Source organism: Prionailurus bengalensis, chromosome A1, assembly GCF_016509475.1.
Source record: "Prionailurus bengalensis isolate Pbe53 chromosome A1, Fcat_Pben_1.1_paternal_pri, whole genome shotgun sequence".
Lineage (NCBI taxonomy): Eukaryota > Metazoa > Chordata > Mammalia > Carnivora > Felidae > Prionailurus > Prionailurus bengalensis.
In genome coordinates, this window is record NC_057343.1 from 1,875,595 (window position 1) to 1,893,393 (window position 17,799).

The 17,799-nt window shown below is 39.0% G+C and overlaps 1 protein-coding gene across 4 annotated transcripts in view; it reads right to left on the reverse strand.

Moving 5' to 3' along the window:
* Nucleotides 1-17,799, reverse strand: part of XPO4 (exportin 4) — a 116,726-nt gene that overhangs the window by 81,398 nt on the left and 17,529 nt on the right. For 2 of the 4 annotated variants that reach the window (XM_043574879.1, XM_043574907.1), the window contains one exon: nt 5,012-5,117. In XM_043574879.1, the coding sequence (XP_043430814.1) occupies nt 5,012-5,117 (106 nt within the window). Of the gene's footprint in view, nt 1-5,011; nt 5,124-17,799 lie in introns of those variants that run through there. The other 2 variants (XM_043574889.1, XM_043574898.1) reach the window with 1 other exon arrangement.

Consider the following 17,799-nt stretch of genomic DNA (forward strand, 5'->3'; position numbering starts at 1 on the left):
TGTGCAAAATAGAGCTTTGCGTTTGCAAAATATCTTAATAAACTCGTCTTTGAACGTTACTATTTGTGGTGAGCCATGCTGTTAAAATATTTGTTAAGAAATTAAGCTTTCAGCAGGATGGCCCATCCCCAATAGCAAGTTCAGAAATAAACACAATCACATTCAGGTTATTTTTCTCAAAATGTTAAAAAAAAAAAAAATGGGAGTCACATTTACCCAAGGTGAGAAGTTCTTGTGAATTTTCTGATTGCAATACTGATCAAACTGAGTAAAATTCCAAAGCTACACTTAGAAAACCCCAGCCTTAACTAGCAAGTTATAGTATCTGAACTAAAAACTGAATCAGGAGGAAAAGAAAAAACAGAAAATTAACATACCTAAGAAATATTTTAATTTTCTGTTTTTTCTTTTATTCACCAATACCACTACAATCAGTTTCCAAACAGCATTATCAAAAGGGAGAAACAGTCAAAATGAAGTCAAGAAAAAGCAGAAATTTTCTGAAGTTCTGAAAAATAACCATCATGTGAAATCCATGAAAGTTTATGATTAGATTGCAGGTTATTTGCCAAGATCACTAGACATGAGTATCCGAGAGCCCTGAGAAATTAACTCTAGGCATAGAATGGCACCTTCAAGAATTTATCAGAAGAGCATGAAGACATAGGGAGGCACATCATTTTCTCTCCTACTCAAGCTCAGGTCATTTAAAAATCTTGAGTGATCTTGACACAATACGCTATAAACATGGGTGAAAAAAAGGTACACCCTACATAAATTCCATCAATTTAGACTACCAAATAGGAGTTTTGAACATAACAAAACCAAAAAGAGGACCCAATTTGGACCTTTTTAAAAAAGTTTGATTATTCTCATGCTTTCTTAACATAAATTCTAAGTGAGATGATCATCAGAACTCACAAAAATTTAGAAACCTTAAAATATTATCAGTAAAGAAAGCAATAGCTTCCAAAAACGTAAACCTATCATAAAAAGATGTGTTTAAAGTTCCAGGAGGAAAAAAAAAAAAGTAAGTGTAAGAGGAACTGAAACAGAAACTAGCTATATCTATTTAGATCACGTAAGGAGAAATACGGTACTGCATAAAGGTGATTCAAGTAATCTCTTATTATAAACCTCTTCTATAAAGTAAACGATGGTTGATTGCCTAACTTCACTTTCTATTGCCATAGTAAAAATCTTAAGGACAAGAAACCCCAGATCCTTAGTTATGGATTTTAACAAAGAAGCAAAATCTTAGGGACTCACAGAATTTTGGACATAGAACTCCAAAGGTCACCTAATTCAATTCCTGCCTTTTAAGGCTGAAGAAAGTGTTGACGCGCCAGGGGACTAAGAGAAAAGAATTCAGGATCACGTGGCCGGTGAATGTTCCTGGAGCGACACTAAGCCACCCCTAAACGCGCGTGCCAAGGAAAAGAAGACCAAACGAGCTCCTTCCTGTTTCCATGCTTATTTCTAACTACCTGTGCTTACAGCCAGGCTGTTTTTCCTGCCTCCCCCTCCTTTTTGCAAGGGACGAGGGAGGGAGTTAACTGCAGAAGGTGAATGACAGACATTCAACAGTTTCCGAGGTGACTCTTTCTTAGATGCCTCTGTTTGGGCATCTCTACATTCCTACTCCCATAAGAAGCTTCTCTAAGAATGGAGGAACCTGAAAAAAAGAAAGCCAAATTCCAAATTTCAAGGAAGGAATTCTCCTAACCTAATGGATCGCACTACACCTTCTCACGAAACTGTCACTAGCCTTCATAAACCGCACTTCACCACGATATAAATGTGCAAAAGGTGCTCTATGGAACTCTCGAAGCTACCAGCAGAAGATTGGGCCTTCGCGTGGATAGGTGAGCCTTATCCTTGCTCTATGCTCCAAAGATGCTTGAAATGGCAAGGTCTTCACGAGGAACTCCCAAGTCATCTAGAATTTCTGATACTTTTCAGTTGTTCTCCACTGACCAGGGCATTGTCTAGAGAATAAATTATTTTAGGCCACTTGGGCAGCAAGTTGCCCCTTTTTACCACGGTAACTTTCTTTAATAATTATGTAAACAAAATTCATTTCTATCATGTCAGCCATCTGAAACCACACAGAGCCATGAAGACAAAAATTGAAGTGAAGGAAACAATGAGAGGCAGAACACCACATTCTGGTCAAAAAATATTTTTAAAAGAAAACTAAAACCACAGTAGTCAAGGCCCAGATGTTCAGCTACCACGACCACCTCCCTGGCATGAAAGACTTCTGTCCCAAGCACAGGCTCCAGAGCACGTGGTTACACACGTGTACGCAGGCACCCCAACTGATAAGGAGTCTCAGTTTCGCTTTGTTTTGCTCCAACCACTTCCGAGACAAGAAACTGAAGAAACCCGTTTCTCCCTGGGAGAAGGACAGAAGAATGCTACAAAGTTAGTTCCGGAAGCGCTGGTCGGGGTGTATCTTTAACAAGAACAGAACTCACAGGATTTGTGAACGCACACTTGACCAAACCAAAGTAACACCTTCCTGAATGCCAAAGACTTCTGTCTGAGGTGCAGAAATCCAAAACGTGGATTCTGACAAATCTGACAAAACGCGCCGGGGCGTGCAACATGCACACGCAAATGCGCGCGCGCACACACACAGATGGAAAAAGCACACCCAGAATGACAACAAAAGGATAAGAAGAGAAGGAAATGAGGAAAACTAGAAACGTAATAAAAACTTAGGTCAGAAGTGGGAAGGAAGAATTTTAAGAGGCCAGAACAGGGAAGCATCAAAGAGAAAGTCTCCCCTTTATTAGAATATATCACCCAGACACTGTATAAAAATGACATATTATCCCTAGCTAAGAATGTGAAAATTCTGAATTGCGATTGACTGCCACTTGTATGAGAAGTCTTCTTAGAGGAATTAACCCTTCTGTGCTGGTGGCAACTGAGTAAGGAGTTGAAAGATTTTCTGTGAAGTTTAGATGTAAACATTAATGTAACACAGGGCTTTGCAGTACATTAATGATTAGATTACAATACATGCACTCAACCTTTTAAATAGTTAATATCTCAAAACCCAAACTGGTTTTAAAAGCACAGCCAGAACTAGCAATACTATTCTTTAGACATTTTTATCAGGAAAACAAACGTATTCCAGACAAGCTCAAATCGTAACAAAGCAACAGTACTTCATAAAATATACATACTCTAAAAAGGAAAGAGTCGTATAAACAAATACACTCTAATAACATACTTACAACTTAGATCAACTATTTCCCAACTAGTACTGAATGACAACTGCATTACGATAGAAAGTCCGATGAAACTGATGGAATCCTAATTAACGTACTTAAGGCGTATGCCATCAACACCAGACTCGAATTATGTTAGGCGACTAGTTTAACACAATGGTTTCCTAAACTACTAACGCTGAACAATTTCGAGGCAGTGAAGACGAAAGCTCCCTTGAATTCTTAACGCTGATGTTTAGCTTTACTTCTTGTGATTTAACTCTGAATTAAATATTCTCCACAGGCATGATAGCAAGTTTTCTTAGTGCCAGAATCAAGTTCACCCAAGTATGACACCTGACCACTAAAAAAATAAAACAAATAAAAACTGCCTCGTGTAGAATTTAGAAGGTGGCTATTAAAACTGACTGCTCCTCTAGTGAAAAACCTGACTCCTGAATGAGACAGGGCCACCTTCAACCACCTCTGCGAGCTCCTTGCAAACAGAACAGAGCACTTTGTGAAGGTTATCTTATTTTTAAAACGCCATCTGAAATCAGGTAACGGGGCTCCTCGCATTACCGTTCACAGAGTGGTTTTATATGTGGCTACATTTGTGCCTCACGACAACTTAAGGCAACGAGGCCCATTGAGGAAAATGGTACCACTGTTCCCATTTCATAGATGAAAACAGGCTCCGAGAGGCTAAGTGACTTCCTCAAGTTGACACCATGGAGAATAGAGCTCACAGGTCCTACAGCCAGTGCTCTCTCTATTCCAACCTAACAACGCCCTCATAAGCCCTTATACGGAAAGCATTCTTAACATTTAAATTTAATTGCAGGCTATTTCAATCTGGAAACCAGAGAGTGCTGGTGGCTAACAGATAAGTCTTACTAAAAGCATAAGAATAAAAGGTCAGATATTTTAGTTCCTAATATGCAACTAACCAATTTTATGGTCAAGAATAACTCAAATAGCCTTTCAGAGGCTCGAGTGTGGGTTACAAAAAATGGATCCAATTAAGAAAGAGTTAATAAACAATTAAGTTTTAAAATAACAATAACCAATGAAATCTCTCTTACTATGACTGAAAAATATGTAAGAGACAGAAGACTGTGTGTCCGTGTCTGTGTCTGTGTGCACTTAGAAAATGCCATCTCTGGACAAGAGTTACAACTTTTGTGATTACTTTTAAAGGAAAGAGATTGTTTCTGTACGCATGTCAGATAAAAGGTACTTGTAAAATATTTTTACAAGAGTAAAAATTAATGTTTCATTTTAGAATACACAGCGATCATCTACATAGAACTAATATTTGCTAAGCAAGCTGAATACAAACTATATGGTTAAAAAAATTTTTTGCACGAAAGAAAAATTGTTGAAACCTCCAAAAACAATCATAATTTCAAAACACTAGAGTAAGATATATTATAGTGCATTTCCTATAACAAGTGATAGCACTCTTGAGAACTGAAAAAATATTAGATTTTCCCCCCACCATTAACAGACTTCATGTTTTGGTCAGTAATAAATTATACATATTTACTATATTTAATAACTTACTGTATTTATAAATTACCATAGTTGGGGGGAAAAAAGTCAAAGTAGAAACAGTCTTCTATCTGGCTTTATGGACTATCTTTAAAGCCACTTCAACAGAATGACTATTAATGGAAAATTGTAATTACACACACCTGCTTGTTTTAAAAGGCATTTAAAATATCTAACATCCAGGATAGAAAGACTGTATTTGATTCTGCAAAAATATTTTAAAAGTGAATACTTACCCAAAATATGCTTGCAAACTGCAAATGGTGACTTTGATTTCCTAAACGATAAGAATATGTGCTCTGCATGCTGGCGTTGTTCGTTATTAACCATGGAAGGTGGCGCCTTGAGGGTTAAAACGAGGAGCAAAACAAAACAAAAAACAGAGTACACCTGTTTAATAAGACAGCTTGAACAACAGCAAACCTTCTACCCGCAATAAGAGAAAACACTTTCACTTTCAGGGGGCGGGGGCACTGGGACGTCAAATGCCTGCTTGTTACTTTACAGAAACTGAAGTATAAAACTTCGTAATAAATATTTAAAATACGGTTTCGGGAAAAAGGAAGAAATTCCTGGCAAGGTTTCAAAGTTGCCTGCATTTTAGAAGACAGATGCTTATATAACATTTTCTGTATCTTTTAAACACAGCTAACTTATTGCGTTTTATTCCAAAATATACCACTTCATCTAACTTGACTAAGTGAAAATTATCTCTAAATTTTTCAGCACTGGTGCAACCAAATCCAAAATCACTACAAATTGATTTCTCACAGCAATGCTTTACGATAAAAATATTCTCAGGTAATTAATTCTACTTCAAGTTTCCTAAAATCACCATTAAACCAGAAAAAGTACGGAACAGTGGAGTTGGAAGTTACAAAACTCCTATCTGAATAAATGAATCCGTAGAAAAGTCAGACTTCTGGCTTAACAAAAACAACTTCTAAAGTCTGCCAGGTTTTTAAATTCCATTTTGTTCTAACAATCTTTCCTCTAAAGATAATATTCTTCTGAACCTAAAATATAGCCACCTAAAATACATAGTCTCATTGCATGGCTTCGTTATCTTTGACTCACTGAGACCCATCTGAAGAGAAGAGATTGCTTATGCAGCCTACCAATTAAATAGCAGAATTCTCAATTTGGGAGAGGAGAGGTAGGAAAATAAAGCTTCGCTACTGTGACCAACATGAAATGGGGAAATCAAAATTTCAACTATATTTAAACAATCTGAAAGATAAAAAACATTTTGCAACAAAGTACACTATAAACTATATTACTGAAACCAAGTACATTATAAACCATATATTAATATAAACTATAAACTGTATCAATTATGTATCATCATTTTAAGCTGTATCAATTATGCAACATTAGTCACTATAATTTTAGTTAAAATAAAATAATAATAAAACCAAATTTGATAGCCTGGCCTAAAGGTATTCTTATAATTAGCCAAAACCAGTTCAGACTACTATTCCTAATGATACAGCACCCTCTACAGCTCTCTAGATAAAAACGAAAATATTTTCATTATAAAGAACTGTGTTAATTCTTTTTATTTTTAATGTTTATTTATTTTTGAGAGAGAGAGAATGAGCAAGAGAAGAGCAGAGAGAGAGGGAGACACAGAATCTGAAACAGGCTCCAGGCTCTGAGCTGCCAGCACAGAGCCTGACGTGGGGCTCGAACTCACGAGCCATGAGATCAAGACCTGAGCCAAAGTCGGACGCTTGACCAACTGAGCCACCCAGGTGCCCCAAATTGTGTTAAGTTCTTTAATACATTTTTTGAAAAAGTGTTACTATGAACAACTAACTATGCTAAATATAAATATTTTTGTCCTTCCATTTGCAAATTCTTCATTCTCACCATTTTCCTTAACTCAACAAGTTTGTGTTTTTACAAGATATTTCATCATTAATATCTGACTATACCCCCCAAAACCAGCATATCAGTACACTATTACAACATGTTATACTGCTACGAATATAAGGCAATGAGTATGGATGACCCAGGTGATTCTGATTTATATATTCTTTCTTCTCATCACCCTTGAAAGGCAGTACACATACGTAATTTTGCAAGTCATTAATTATGCCAGTTATTCTGCAAACAAAAATAGTTCTTAAAGCTAATGATCTTTGGACATCCTGGTATTCACATAGTCTCAAGATACAGGTCTCAAGATAACTTTAATATAACAGAATATTTCATTTATAAAATATCAGATTTCATAAGTAATAAGGTATAATGTAAAAGTTGGTTTATATTAACCACCTGGTTGAACATGATCATACAAACAATAAAATCATCCACTGATTCATTAGATGGCAACACGGTGTTCACTTTAGTTTCCCAAAACCAAAAGTTTTAATTCTTTTTGAAAATGAATGACTTGGCAATGGTTTGCAAATAGTAAATTATGTGCATCAGCGAGTTCTGAGAAGATTTCTTGTTTAAAAAGAAAAAGACAAGAGTCCCAGCCCCCAAAGATTTAACAGACTCAGCTTCTAAGTCAAAAACATGCATCTTTCCCCCAAAATTCCCTGCTTAGTACTGACTTATGTACCTATACCTCTCCCTGTGGAACTCCTTCCTGTTCAGAAATCAGAACTCATCCTTCAAACTGCTTCAGCTTCTCCTTGGTCAGCCTTTCCTGACCTTCTCCCCGTCGGCCTGAACACAAACGTCTCCATCTCACCTCGGGCAATGCGCTAGACATGTAACTCTACCAACCCAACTTACCATAATGTACTGTATGTATTTGCTTGTCCCTTTTTCTTTTTCGCTATGATTTTTCTGATACCAGAAACCTTTACTCATCTCTAAATTCCTAGAGCCTTGCACATACCAAAAGAGAGGCAGCACCACCATAACTAACATTCACTGAGTACTCAGTGTTGCGAGGCATTATTTTCAACAGATGGATAGGCACACAGATATATAACCTCATTAATCCTAATAACCTTATGAGGTAGAAACTATTATTATTCCCATTTTACAGATGAGGAATGGAGTGATCAATCTGCTAAAGGTCAGGGAGGAAGCAGAGGTGGAAACTGACCTCAGGGCCCTAACTCTTCAACAGAAACTACACTTAGGTGGTTCAGGATCATGTAAGACTTATTATGCTTAAAGCAAGGGGATAGAAAGGAAGAAAATCCCTCGTAAAAGTCCTCCTCTAAGACCCGATCCAGACATTAGTGTTTTACATAGCTTGAGAAGTTTCAGTAAAGATATAATAATAGTAAAAAAGCCTTTTTGTATTGCCTGTTTATGTCCTGTCGTTGTCCCTAATAGCAAAAGATTGAAAAGAGCTCACACTTCAAAGGTACAGTCAAATGAATCAGAAGAGCTGGAATCAGGCGGAAGCAGAGTGCCTGATGGAAGACAGGAAACAACAGATGAGCAATTCCAGGTGTCTTCAGGAAAAGAAAGGCAGTAACGGGAAGAAACTGAAAGGTGTTTTTTATTTTTAAGTTTGCTTATTTATTGGGGGGGGGGGGGGTGCGGTAGAGAGAAAGGGAGAGAGAAACTCAAGCAGGCTCCATGCTGTCAGTGCAGAGCCCGATGCAGGGCTCCATCTCAAGAACCACGAGGCGAGGTCAAGAGTAGGATGCCTAACCCACTGAGCCACCCAGGCGCCCCGAGAAGTGGTTCTAAGGAGTCGCACCAGCAGGAGATCTGAAGCTCACAAAGCCCTAGCCCAACATGCTGGTGTTTCTGGCACAGCCCATGCTGTTCCACCAGCCTGGCCGGACCCCCTTCAATTTACAAAAAATCCTCAAGAAACACCATTGGTGGTGCACACTAGGGGCATCTGAAGCTGGAGCTCAAGACTTACTGAAAAATAGATTAAATGACATATTTAATATGAGGGGTTTTTTTTCGGGGGGGGGGGCATCAGGAGAACCAGAAGTACCAAATAATTTCTGTTTACTGAGGGCTGACTATAATCTAAGCAGCATGTCAGAAGCTAAGGATATCAAAGTAGAGAGAACCATCTCCGCCCTTATGGAATTCTGAGTCTTACGAAAGACATACATTAATCAAATCACACAAATAATTATGAGTCCTAACTACATTCTAGCTTCTCCCATCATGCAAACCCGTCCTCAAAACGTCAGAAATTCCACGTGCCAAATCCTGTGAGACCTTTAGACTCTTTCTTTCTCTGGAGAGCTACGAGAACTTTTATTAAGACGAACAACAACAGCACCACTTTGTCCTCATGCAGAGTGCTAAATTACATACACTGCCTCATTTAATCACCGCGACATCCCTGTACGAATCATTGCCTCTTTTACATATGGAGAAACTCAGATTCACAGACTGTCACATACCCAAGATCACAGTATCAAAGGCAGAATTTGGTCTTAAGTCTGTGTAACACCAAAGCCCCTGATCTGACTCTCTTAAGTATTACTAACGAGGAGACATGGTTGAGTAGGCTAATTTCTGTCGGATAACTCGCAAAGAAATTCAAACAATATTCTAGGCTTACTATAAATATCATCGTTTACAGGACCATGAAAAAAGGATATGAAAGTCAGACTGAAAAATTAGGCACGACTTGTAGATAGGAAACAAGCTACAAAAGTAGAAAGCAAACTTGGAAGTCATGCCACACAACTCATAATAAAAATTTTCCTCGCTCTAATCGCTCGCCCATCTTTCCTTTTTGTGTGTGTGTGTACACATTTAGTATTGTAACAAAGCCACTTGTACACTTTCAACGTTTAAAACTGAGCATCTTTCCTTTCCGGTGAAACAAAAAGCAAACGGAAAAATAAACAGGAACACAATTACAAGAGAATGTCAATTCCAAATAAGAGCCTACAGGTTCTGCTGATTCTCCCTGCGAGTGGCAGGGCTTAAGTCATCGTTAGGAGAGAATTTTTATTTTAAAAGTGTCATCTTCAACTGCAAGGATGTCCATTAAACATCACAATTAAACATGCCGAAGGAGAAGCCACGTTGTCAAAATGCCCACTGAACCCACCCAAATGTCTCAAACTTTGCTGACCTCCTATGACCCCATTTTTTAAAGATTTTTTTCTCTTCTTTAAACAAGAGAAAGTAGACAGATACATGTTGGTAAATGCTAACTGTCCATATTCACATAGAGACACAGTGAAATCTCTGAGCCCAATATACAGAGAAAGGAGGAAGAAAAACTAGAATTCCACGCACTACCCAGGGACCCAGCACCCTCCAGCTTCCAGCAGGCTCCCTCATCTTTTAGAGAGAGAGCATGGTTTAATGTTCAAATTAGAAAATCACAGATGTACTACCCAAAAACATGTTTGCCAGTAGTTTTTGACTCATTCACGGAAAATTTTAAGTTAAGAATTGTTCAATTTTGGGGCGCCTGGATGGCTCAGTCGGTTGAGCGTCCGACTTCGGCTCAGGTCATGATCTCACGGTTCATGAGTTCGAGCCCCGCATCGGGCTCTGTGCTGACAGCTCAGGGTCTGGAACCTGCTTTGATTCTGTTCCCCCTCTCTCTCTGCCCCACCCCTGCTTGTGCTCTGTCTCTCTCTGTCTTTCAACAATGAATAAACATGAAAAAAAAATTACGAATTGTTCAATTTTTAGTTTCCTCTCTATAACCTTTCCTTTTAAACCTTTGGAACTTAACACTGCTCCTACCTAAATTGAAATCCGTAACACAAAGTGATATATTTTATTACTTTAAATGTTTCATACCAGGGGCACCTGGGGGGCTCAGTCAGTCAAGCGTCCAACTTCAGCTCAGGTCATGATCCCACAGTTAATGAGTTTGATCACGCAGTTCTTGAGCTTGAGCCCCACATCAGGCTCTGTGCTGACAGTTCAGAGCCTGGAGCCTGCTTCAGATTCTGTGTCTTCCCCTCTCTCTCTGTTCTGCCCCTGCTTACGTTCTGCTCCCCTCTCTCTCAATAATAAAGATTAAAAACAATTTTTTTTTTAAATGTATCATAGCAGTATTTCATAGTATTCCACAAAGAGTAAATTCCAGTTACTGGACCTTTTCAGCTAAACAAATGTGAAAGATGTGCCCTAATTAATTAATCTCTTGCAATTTCACAGCATATCCCCAAAAGCTGTCTTTTCAAATCTATTTTCCTCTCAAACCTCTCATCTCATGACACCCATTACTCCAGTCTCTCACAAAATGACCTTATTTTTACTTTCCCAAAGTGAAAGCCTTCTTGCATGATTAGCTCCTTTATGTGACTTCCTCTTCAAAAGGAAGGTTCTCCTATCACCTTCTCCAATTTCTTAACAAAATACTCCCTTCCCCTCAGCCTTCTCTGGACTCGAAATCCTCCTCCCCTCCCTGCCCTCCTGGCTCCCCCTCACATACAACCCCATTTCTTCCCTCATCTCTTCTCCCTCTCTTTCTTTTTTTAAGTTTATTTACTTTTGAGAGAGAGCATGAGGGGAAGGGCAGAGAGAGAGAGGAGAAAGGGGAGAGAGAATCCCAAGCAGCCTCCACGCTGTCAGTGCGGGCGGGGCCTGACACGGGACTCAAACCCATGAAGCACAAGTCCTTGACCTAAGATGAAATCAAGAGTCACTCCATCCAGGCGCCCCCTCACTCTCTTTAGCTTCTCTTAAAGTTCTACTTAGTAATGGCGCCCTGCTTTCTGCTTACAAACAGGTTTACCCTACCTTAAAAATCCCTCCAAACAATCTTACGGTCCCCTTTAATTAAAAGAACAAGATACCGAAATCAAAACGACCTGGTTTCTAATCCCATCTCTGCAGCACAATAGTTAGGAAATTTCCAGGCAAAGACACCTCCAGGCAAGTCAGGGTCCCTAGCAGCTGATGATGCTAATGAATGCATCTCATAACGGTATGAGAACTGCAGTTAAAAATACACATATGGGTCTCCCCAAATTAACCTACAATAATTGATACAATTCCACTTTAAATCCCAATAAGGTTCATTCCAGAAGGTGACAAGGTGGTCCTAAGACATGTAAGAAAAAGGTCAAAAAGAGTTAAATTAAGTAAGAAAAAAGGATGTTGAGAGCATTATACTAAGTGAAATAAGTGAAACAGAGAAAGATACTCACTTATAAAGATCTCACTTCCATGTGGAATCTAACAAAAAAAAAACAAAAAAACATGACCCACCCCAAGCTCCTCCTAGATACAGAGAACAGACTGGGGGTTCTAAGGAAGAGGGGGATGATAGAGTGAAGAGGGTCAAAAGGTACAAACTTCCACGTATAAAATAAATAAGTCAAGAGGATGTTATGTATAGCATGGTAACTACAATTCATAATAACATACCGTGTATTTGAAAGTTACGAAGACAGTAGACCTTAATAGTTGTCATCATAAGAAACAGATTCAGTAGCTACGTACATTAATTGTGATCATTTCACAATATATACAAATACTGAGTCACTGTATTGTACATCTGAAACTACTAAAATATTATAGGTCATAAATGAGTAAAATGAGTAATTTTAGGTTCGAAAAAAACTATTAAAAACCTGAGGAAAGAATAAGAGAGGAGGGTGGAGGGACGGGTTAAATAGGTGATGGAAATTAAGGAGCACGCTTGTCACGAATACTTGTGATAAGGAAGTGCTGAATCACTGACTGTACACCTGAACTTAAAATTCCACTGTATGTTAACTGACTGGAATTTAAACAAAAACTTTAAAAAAAGAAAGAATATGAGTCTTACAGAGCCAGACACTTACAAAGGCACAGTAATAATTTTTTTTTAAAGTAGTATTAGAACAGGAGAAACAAACAAGGGAGCAGAGAGACTTCCCAGAAACAGACCCAGGACATATGACAAAATAGTGAGGAAACGTTAGACTGTACAACAAACGGCACCAGAAAGTTGGCTATTTATAAGCAAAAACAAAAGGTCAGATATTTAATTCATATCATACATATAATAAATTCTAGGGGAATGGAAGACTGAAAGATGAAAAGCAAAAATTTTTTAAAGTTTTTAACAGAATATTAAGAAGAAAACATAGGAGAGTATGTCAGAGTGCAGAAGAACTTTTTAAACAATAAAAGGCACAAATCCTTTTTATTTGACTATATTAAAAGTATAACCTTTTCAACATTAACTGGAAGTGAAAAGACTAGACACAGATTAGGAGGCAATAATAACTGCACTGATATAATTAACAAAAGACTAATACTCAGAACATAAAAACTCCCACAAAAGACAACTTACAGCAGAAACTGACAGCTCCCCCTCTTCTTCCTCAGTCAAGAACTTGAGTATGAGGCACCGCGCCTCGCTGAATAACGCTTCGTAGTGCCCTGCGGGACTAGGGACTAAGTTCTGGCCAATAAGACATCAACAAAGCTTGGGGCAGGACTTCCTAAAGGCAGCTGATTCAGCTGAAACGCATTTTTCTCTTGCCCATGGATCTTCTTTCCTACCCCCTGGAAATGGATATGGTGGCTGTAGCTATACTAACCATCTCGGACCACAGGAAGACACCAGCTACGAATTGTAAACATAGAAACGGAAAGAAGAAAGCAGCAGCAGCAGCATGAGCCCCTGGTGCTATCCTGGAAGCCATCAGACCATCGTCGGATCACTTTATCTCCATCCACGCTTAGGTGAGAAAAAATAATCCTTTTCAAAAAGACAATGTTACTGGACTTTGGGGTTACATGCTGCCTAATCCAATCCAACCAATTACACAATGTAATAGAAAAATGGCCAATGAACTACAGGCTAGACAAGTCACAGAGAAGAAAGTAAAAATGGCTAATAAGCCTAAGAACATACTCAACCTCACTAGAAACCACCGAAATGCAATTAAAACAGTAAGCTACTGTTTCTGAGGGGGAATGAAAAATGATGCAGATTAAAAAGAATTAGTACAAAAACAAGAGTTTAAGAAGTTTGGGAGTACTGTAGATAGCTGTAAGCCTGCATTTTTCCAATGTAAAAATGGAACACTAATTTGGAATTTGGGAATTACCTAGAAAAAGTTGATGGCCCTGAACAGCAAGGTACGCACAAGTCCTCTTCTAGGCATTTATTCTCTAGAGCACCTCTCCCCCACACAAAGAAAGCTCACATAAAGATGTTCCTCAGCACTACCATAACAGACAAATAAAAAAGGGTAGCAATTTGAATTCCATCAATAGGGAATATATTGTAGTACCATCATACAGTTAAAGACCAAACTACAGCGACATTTACCAAAGTAGCTAAACTGAAAATTATTCTGAGTGAAGCAAATGACTGAACCTATACAACATATCATCTAGGTAAAACTTCAAAAACTCAAAAGTATGGTATTTTTATTTTCCTTTGTGGACAAAGTGTAAACACATGGAAGGTAAGGAAAAACAATTTTACTTTACTGGTTTTTTAAATTATTTTTTAAAATGCTTATTTTTGAGAGAGAGAGAGGGAAGAAGGGAGGGTACACGAGCACACAAGCAGGGGAGGGGCAGAGAGAGAGGGAGACACAGAATCCGAAGCAGGCTCCAGGCTCCAAGCTGTCAACACACAGCCCAACACGGGGCTCGAATTCACGAACTCTGAGATCATGATCTGAGCCAAAGTCAGATGCTTAACTGACTGAGGCATTCAGGTGCCCCTTTGAAAAAATGTCTTAAAGATTTATTTTTTAGCAATCTCTACAACCAAAGTGGGGCTCGAACTCACAACCCTGAGATCAAGAGTTGCGTGCGCCACCAACTGAGCCAGCTGGGCGCCCCAAGGATCAACATTTTATTTTTTTTTTTAATTTTTTTTTCAACATTTATTTATTTTTGGGACAGAGAGAGACAGAGCATGAACGGGGGAGGGGCAGAGAGAGAGGGAGACACAGAATTGGAAACAGGCTCCAGGCTCTGAGCCATCAGCCCAGAGCCTGACGCGGGGCTCAAACTCACGGACCTCGAGATCGTGACCTGGCTGAAGTCGGACGCTTAACCGACTGCGCCACCCAGGCGCCCCTAGGATCAACATTTTAAAAGCATGCTTCTCTTTAGAGATGAAGAAGCAGAGTCTGGAGAATGGTACCTAAAAGGGACCCAAGGGCACCTGAGTGGTTCAGTTAAGTGTCTGACTTCGGCTCAGGTCCTGATCTCAACAGTTCGTGAGTCTGAGCCTCGCGTGGCGCTCGCTCTCTGCCGTCAGCACAGAGCCCGCCTGAGATCTTCCTCGGTCTCTACCCCTCCCCAGGTCTTTCTCTCAAAAATAAATATTAAAAAAAAAATCTTATAAAAGGGACCCAAAGGCAGCTTCACAATAGATTATTTTTAAGTTTGTACGCAAAATGGTCACATTCACATTTGCTAGCCCAGGAGATAAGATCATGGTTATGACCTGTCCTGTTCTCATACTTGTGCATTTTTTAAAATGAGCCATTCCTCACAGCTCTCCTGACTGGATACCCAGAACAACTCTTCTGCTAAAATCAAATCAAATAATGTGGATAAAATACTTCTACATTTTTAAATGTATTGCTGAGCTTACAAGAAATTAAGGAATCCTCAGAAGCTAAAAAAACAAAAACCAAAAACATAGAAAAACCAAAGCAGGAATCCAAAGATAAAAAATGGCACTCATGCATTTACCCTAGGGACATCTGTCAACTTCAGGTGACCTTGAGTTTCCATTCTGATGGCTACCCAAGCAGTACAGAAGACATAAGATATATGGTGAGGGCCCTCCTAAGGTGGGGATCTAATAGGACACCCCTCCACATAAAGCTGGGGTCCTCAGTGTAAGCATAAAGCATTAAAAAACAAAAACAGGGAGAAAGGGAGGACGAGAGGGAGAGAGCAACTTGCTCGTTTGGATCTTAGTGACAGATGAGAAGGAACATTACTTCAGACAACTGATAACCAAGAACAGGCCTTCAAATAGGTTTCCTGCCTCATCTCAACAGGACCCATGTGGTCCCAAAACTTCAAGCCAATAAACTTAAAGTAGTCCTATGTTGGTCATGCACCTAAGGTACCTGGAGTTATGCACCATAATCCAGGCTTCAGACTTTTCCAGAAACATTTCCAAGAGCTAATATTCAAAAATGTTTAAACACATGAAGAAACAAGCTACCATGGGTCTGCAGAACCACACATTAAAGAATCAAATCAACAAAACTCACAAATATTCAGAAACATGATACAAAATGTTTAAAAAACCTAAATATGTATGAAGCAGACTTAATCAAATAAAATCTTCTACATATCAAATGATACTATCAGCAGAATAAAAAGTCAATTCACAGAGGGGTGAATGGGTGGCTCAGTTGGTTGGGCGACTGACTTCAGCTCAGGTCATGATCTCACAGTTCGTGGGTTCGAGCCCCGTGTCGGGCTCTGTGCTGACAGCTCAAAGCCTGGAGCCTGCTTCGGATTCTGTGTCTCCCTCTCTCTCTGTTCCTCCCCTGCTCGTTCTCTATCTCTCTCTGTCTCTCAAAAATAAATAAATGTTAAAAAAACAATTTTTTTTAAAAGTCAATTCACAGAATGGGAAAATTTTTTTTACCAATCATGTATCTGATAAGAGATTAATAGCCAGAATCTATAAAGATTCCTAAAACTCAGCAGAAAAACAAAAAACCCAATTTAAAAAGGGCAAGGACTTGAATATACATTCCTTCAAAGAAGACATACAAATGGTCAGTAAGCAAATATAAAGATTCCTTCCCAGCATCACACTAATCATTAGGGAAATGCAAATCAAAACTAGTGACATTCTACTTTACATCTACTAGGAGAATGACTAACATAGAAAAGAAAGAAAAAAAAAAAAAGAAAGAAAAGGAAATAACAGTTGTTAGCAAAGATGTGGAGAAATTGGAACCCTTGTCCATTATTAGTGGTAATGTAAAACATGCAGATTTTTTTTTAATGCAGCCACTATGAGAGATAGTATGACAGTTCCTCACAAAATTAAACACAGAATTATCACACAAGACAGCACTCCACATCTAGGAAGATACTCCAAAGAACTGAAAACAGGGCTCAAAGAGACCACACACCAATATCCATAGCAGTATTATTCCCAATAGCCAAAAAGATGGAACAACAACACCCACTGACGAATGAACAAAAGGTAATAAATATACACAAACAATGGCATATATCCAGCCTTAAGAAAGAATGAATTTTTGATACATGCTACAACAGGTATGAATCTTGGACACATTTTGTAAGGCAAATAAGCCAGACATAAGATAAATGCCACAGGATTCCACTTATATGAGGTACCTAAAATAAACTAGAAAAAGAATGTAAAAAGCGGTTACCTAGGGTGGGGCGGGGGCAGAAATAAGGAGTTATTATTTAACGAGTTATACAGTTTTAGCATGGAATAATGGGAAAATTTTGGAGACAGCAGCGATGGTTGTACAACAATGTGAAAGTACAGTAAAACCTTGGATTGTGAGTAACTTGCTCTCTGAGTGTTCCCCAAGGTGAGCAAACATTTCTAAAAAACCTTAACTTGATAAACAAGCGACGTCTTGCAGTGCTAATAGTATGGGATGCCGAATGTCACATATCAATACTGAGTCAATGGTTCTTCTCTCTGTCTGTCTGTCTGTCTGTCTGTCTGTCTCTCTCACTGTGGGATTGTGGGTGATCATCGCCCACGCTCAGATGCCTGCTCTCAGGCCGCGGTGTTTGGCAGAAATCAGTGATTTTTCAGAACGCTTGGAAGGCGCCCATAACTGGCACTAGTCTATTTTTTGTCACTTCAAAGCACCTAGAAACAGTCCTTTGCTTTTCCAGACAAGAGAAAGCTTAGGAATGCTTTGCTTCATTCTAGGTCAAGCGCCTGCAGATATAGACCCTTTCCTCTGCTGCCTTATTGCCAGTTACGTTAAATACAGTACATGACAAGAGTGCATTAGTACTGTGCTGTAGTCAACATCCATGCGAGTGTATACAATGGCCCCGCGCAGAAAAAGATTCCATTGAGCCAACAGATAGCAGTGATTCTGGTAGTGATAGTCAAAGTCGTCCTACACAATAACCCTCCTCCCTTGTCTCCCTCACACCAGCCACGAAGGTT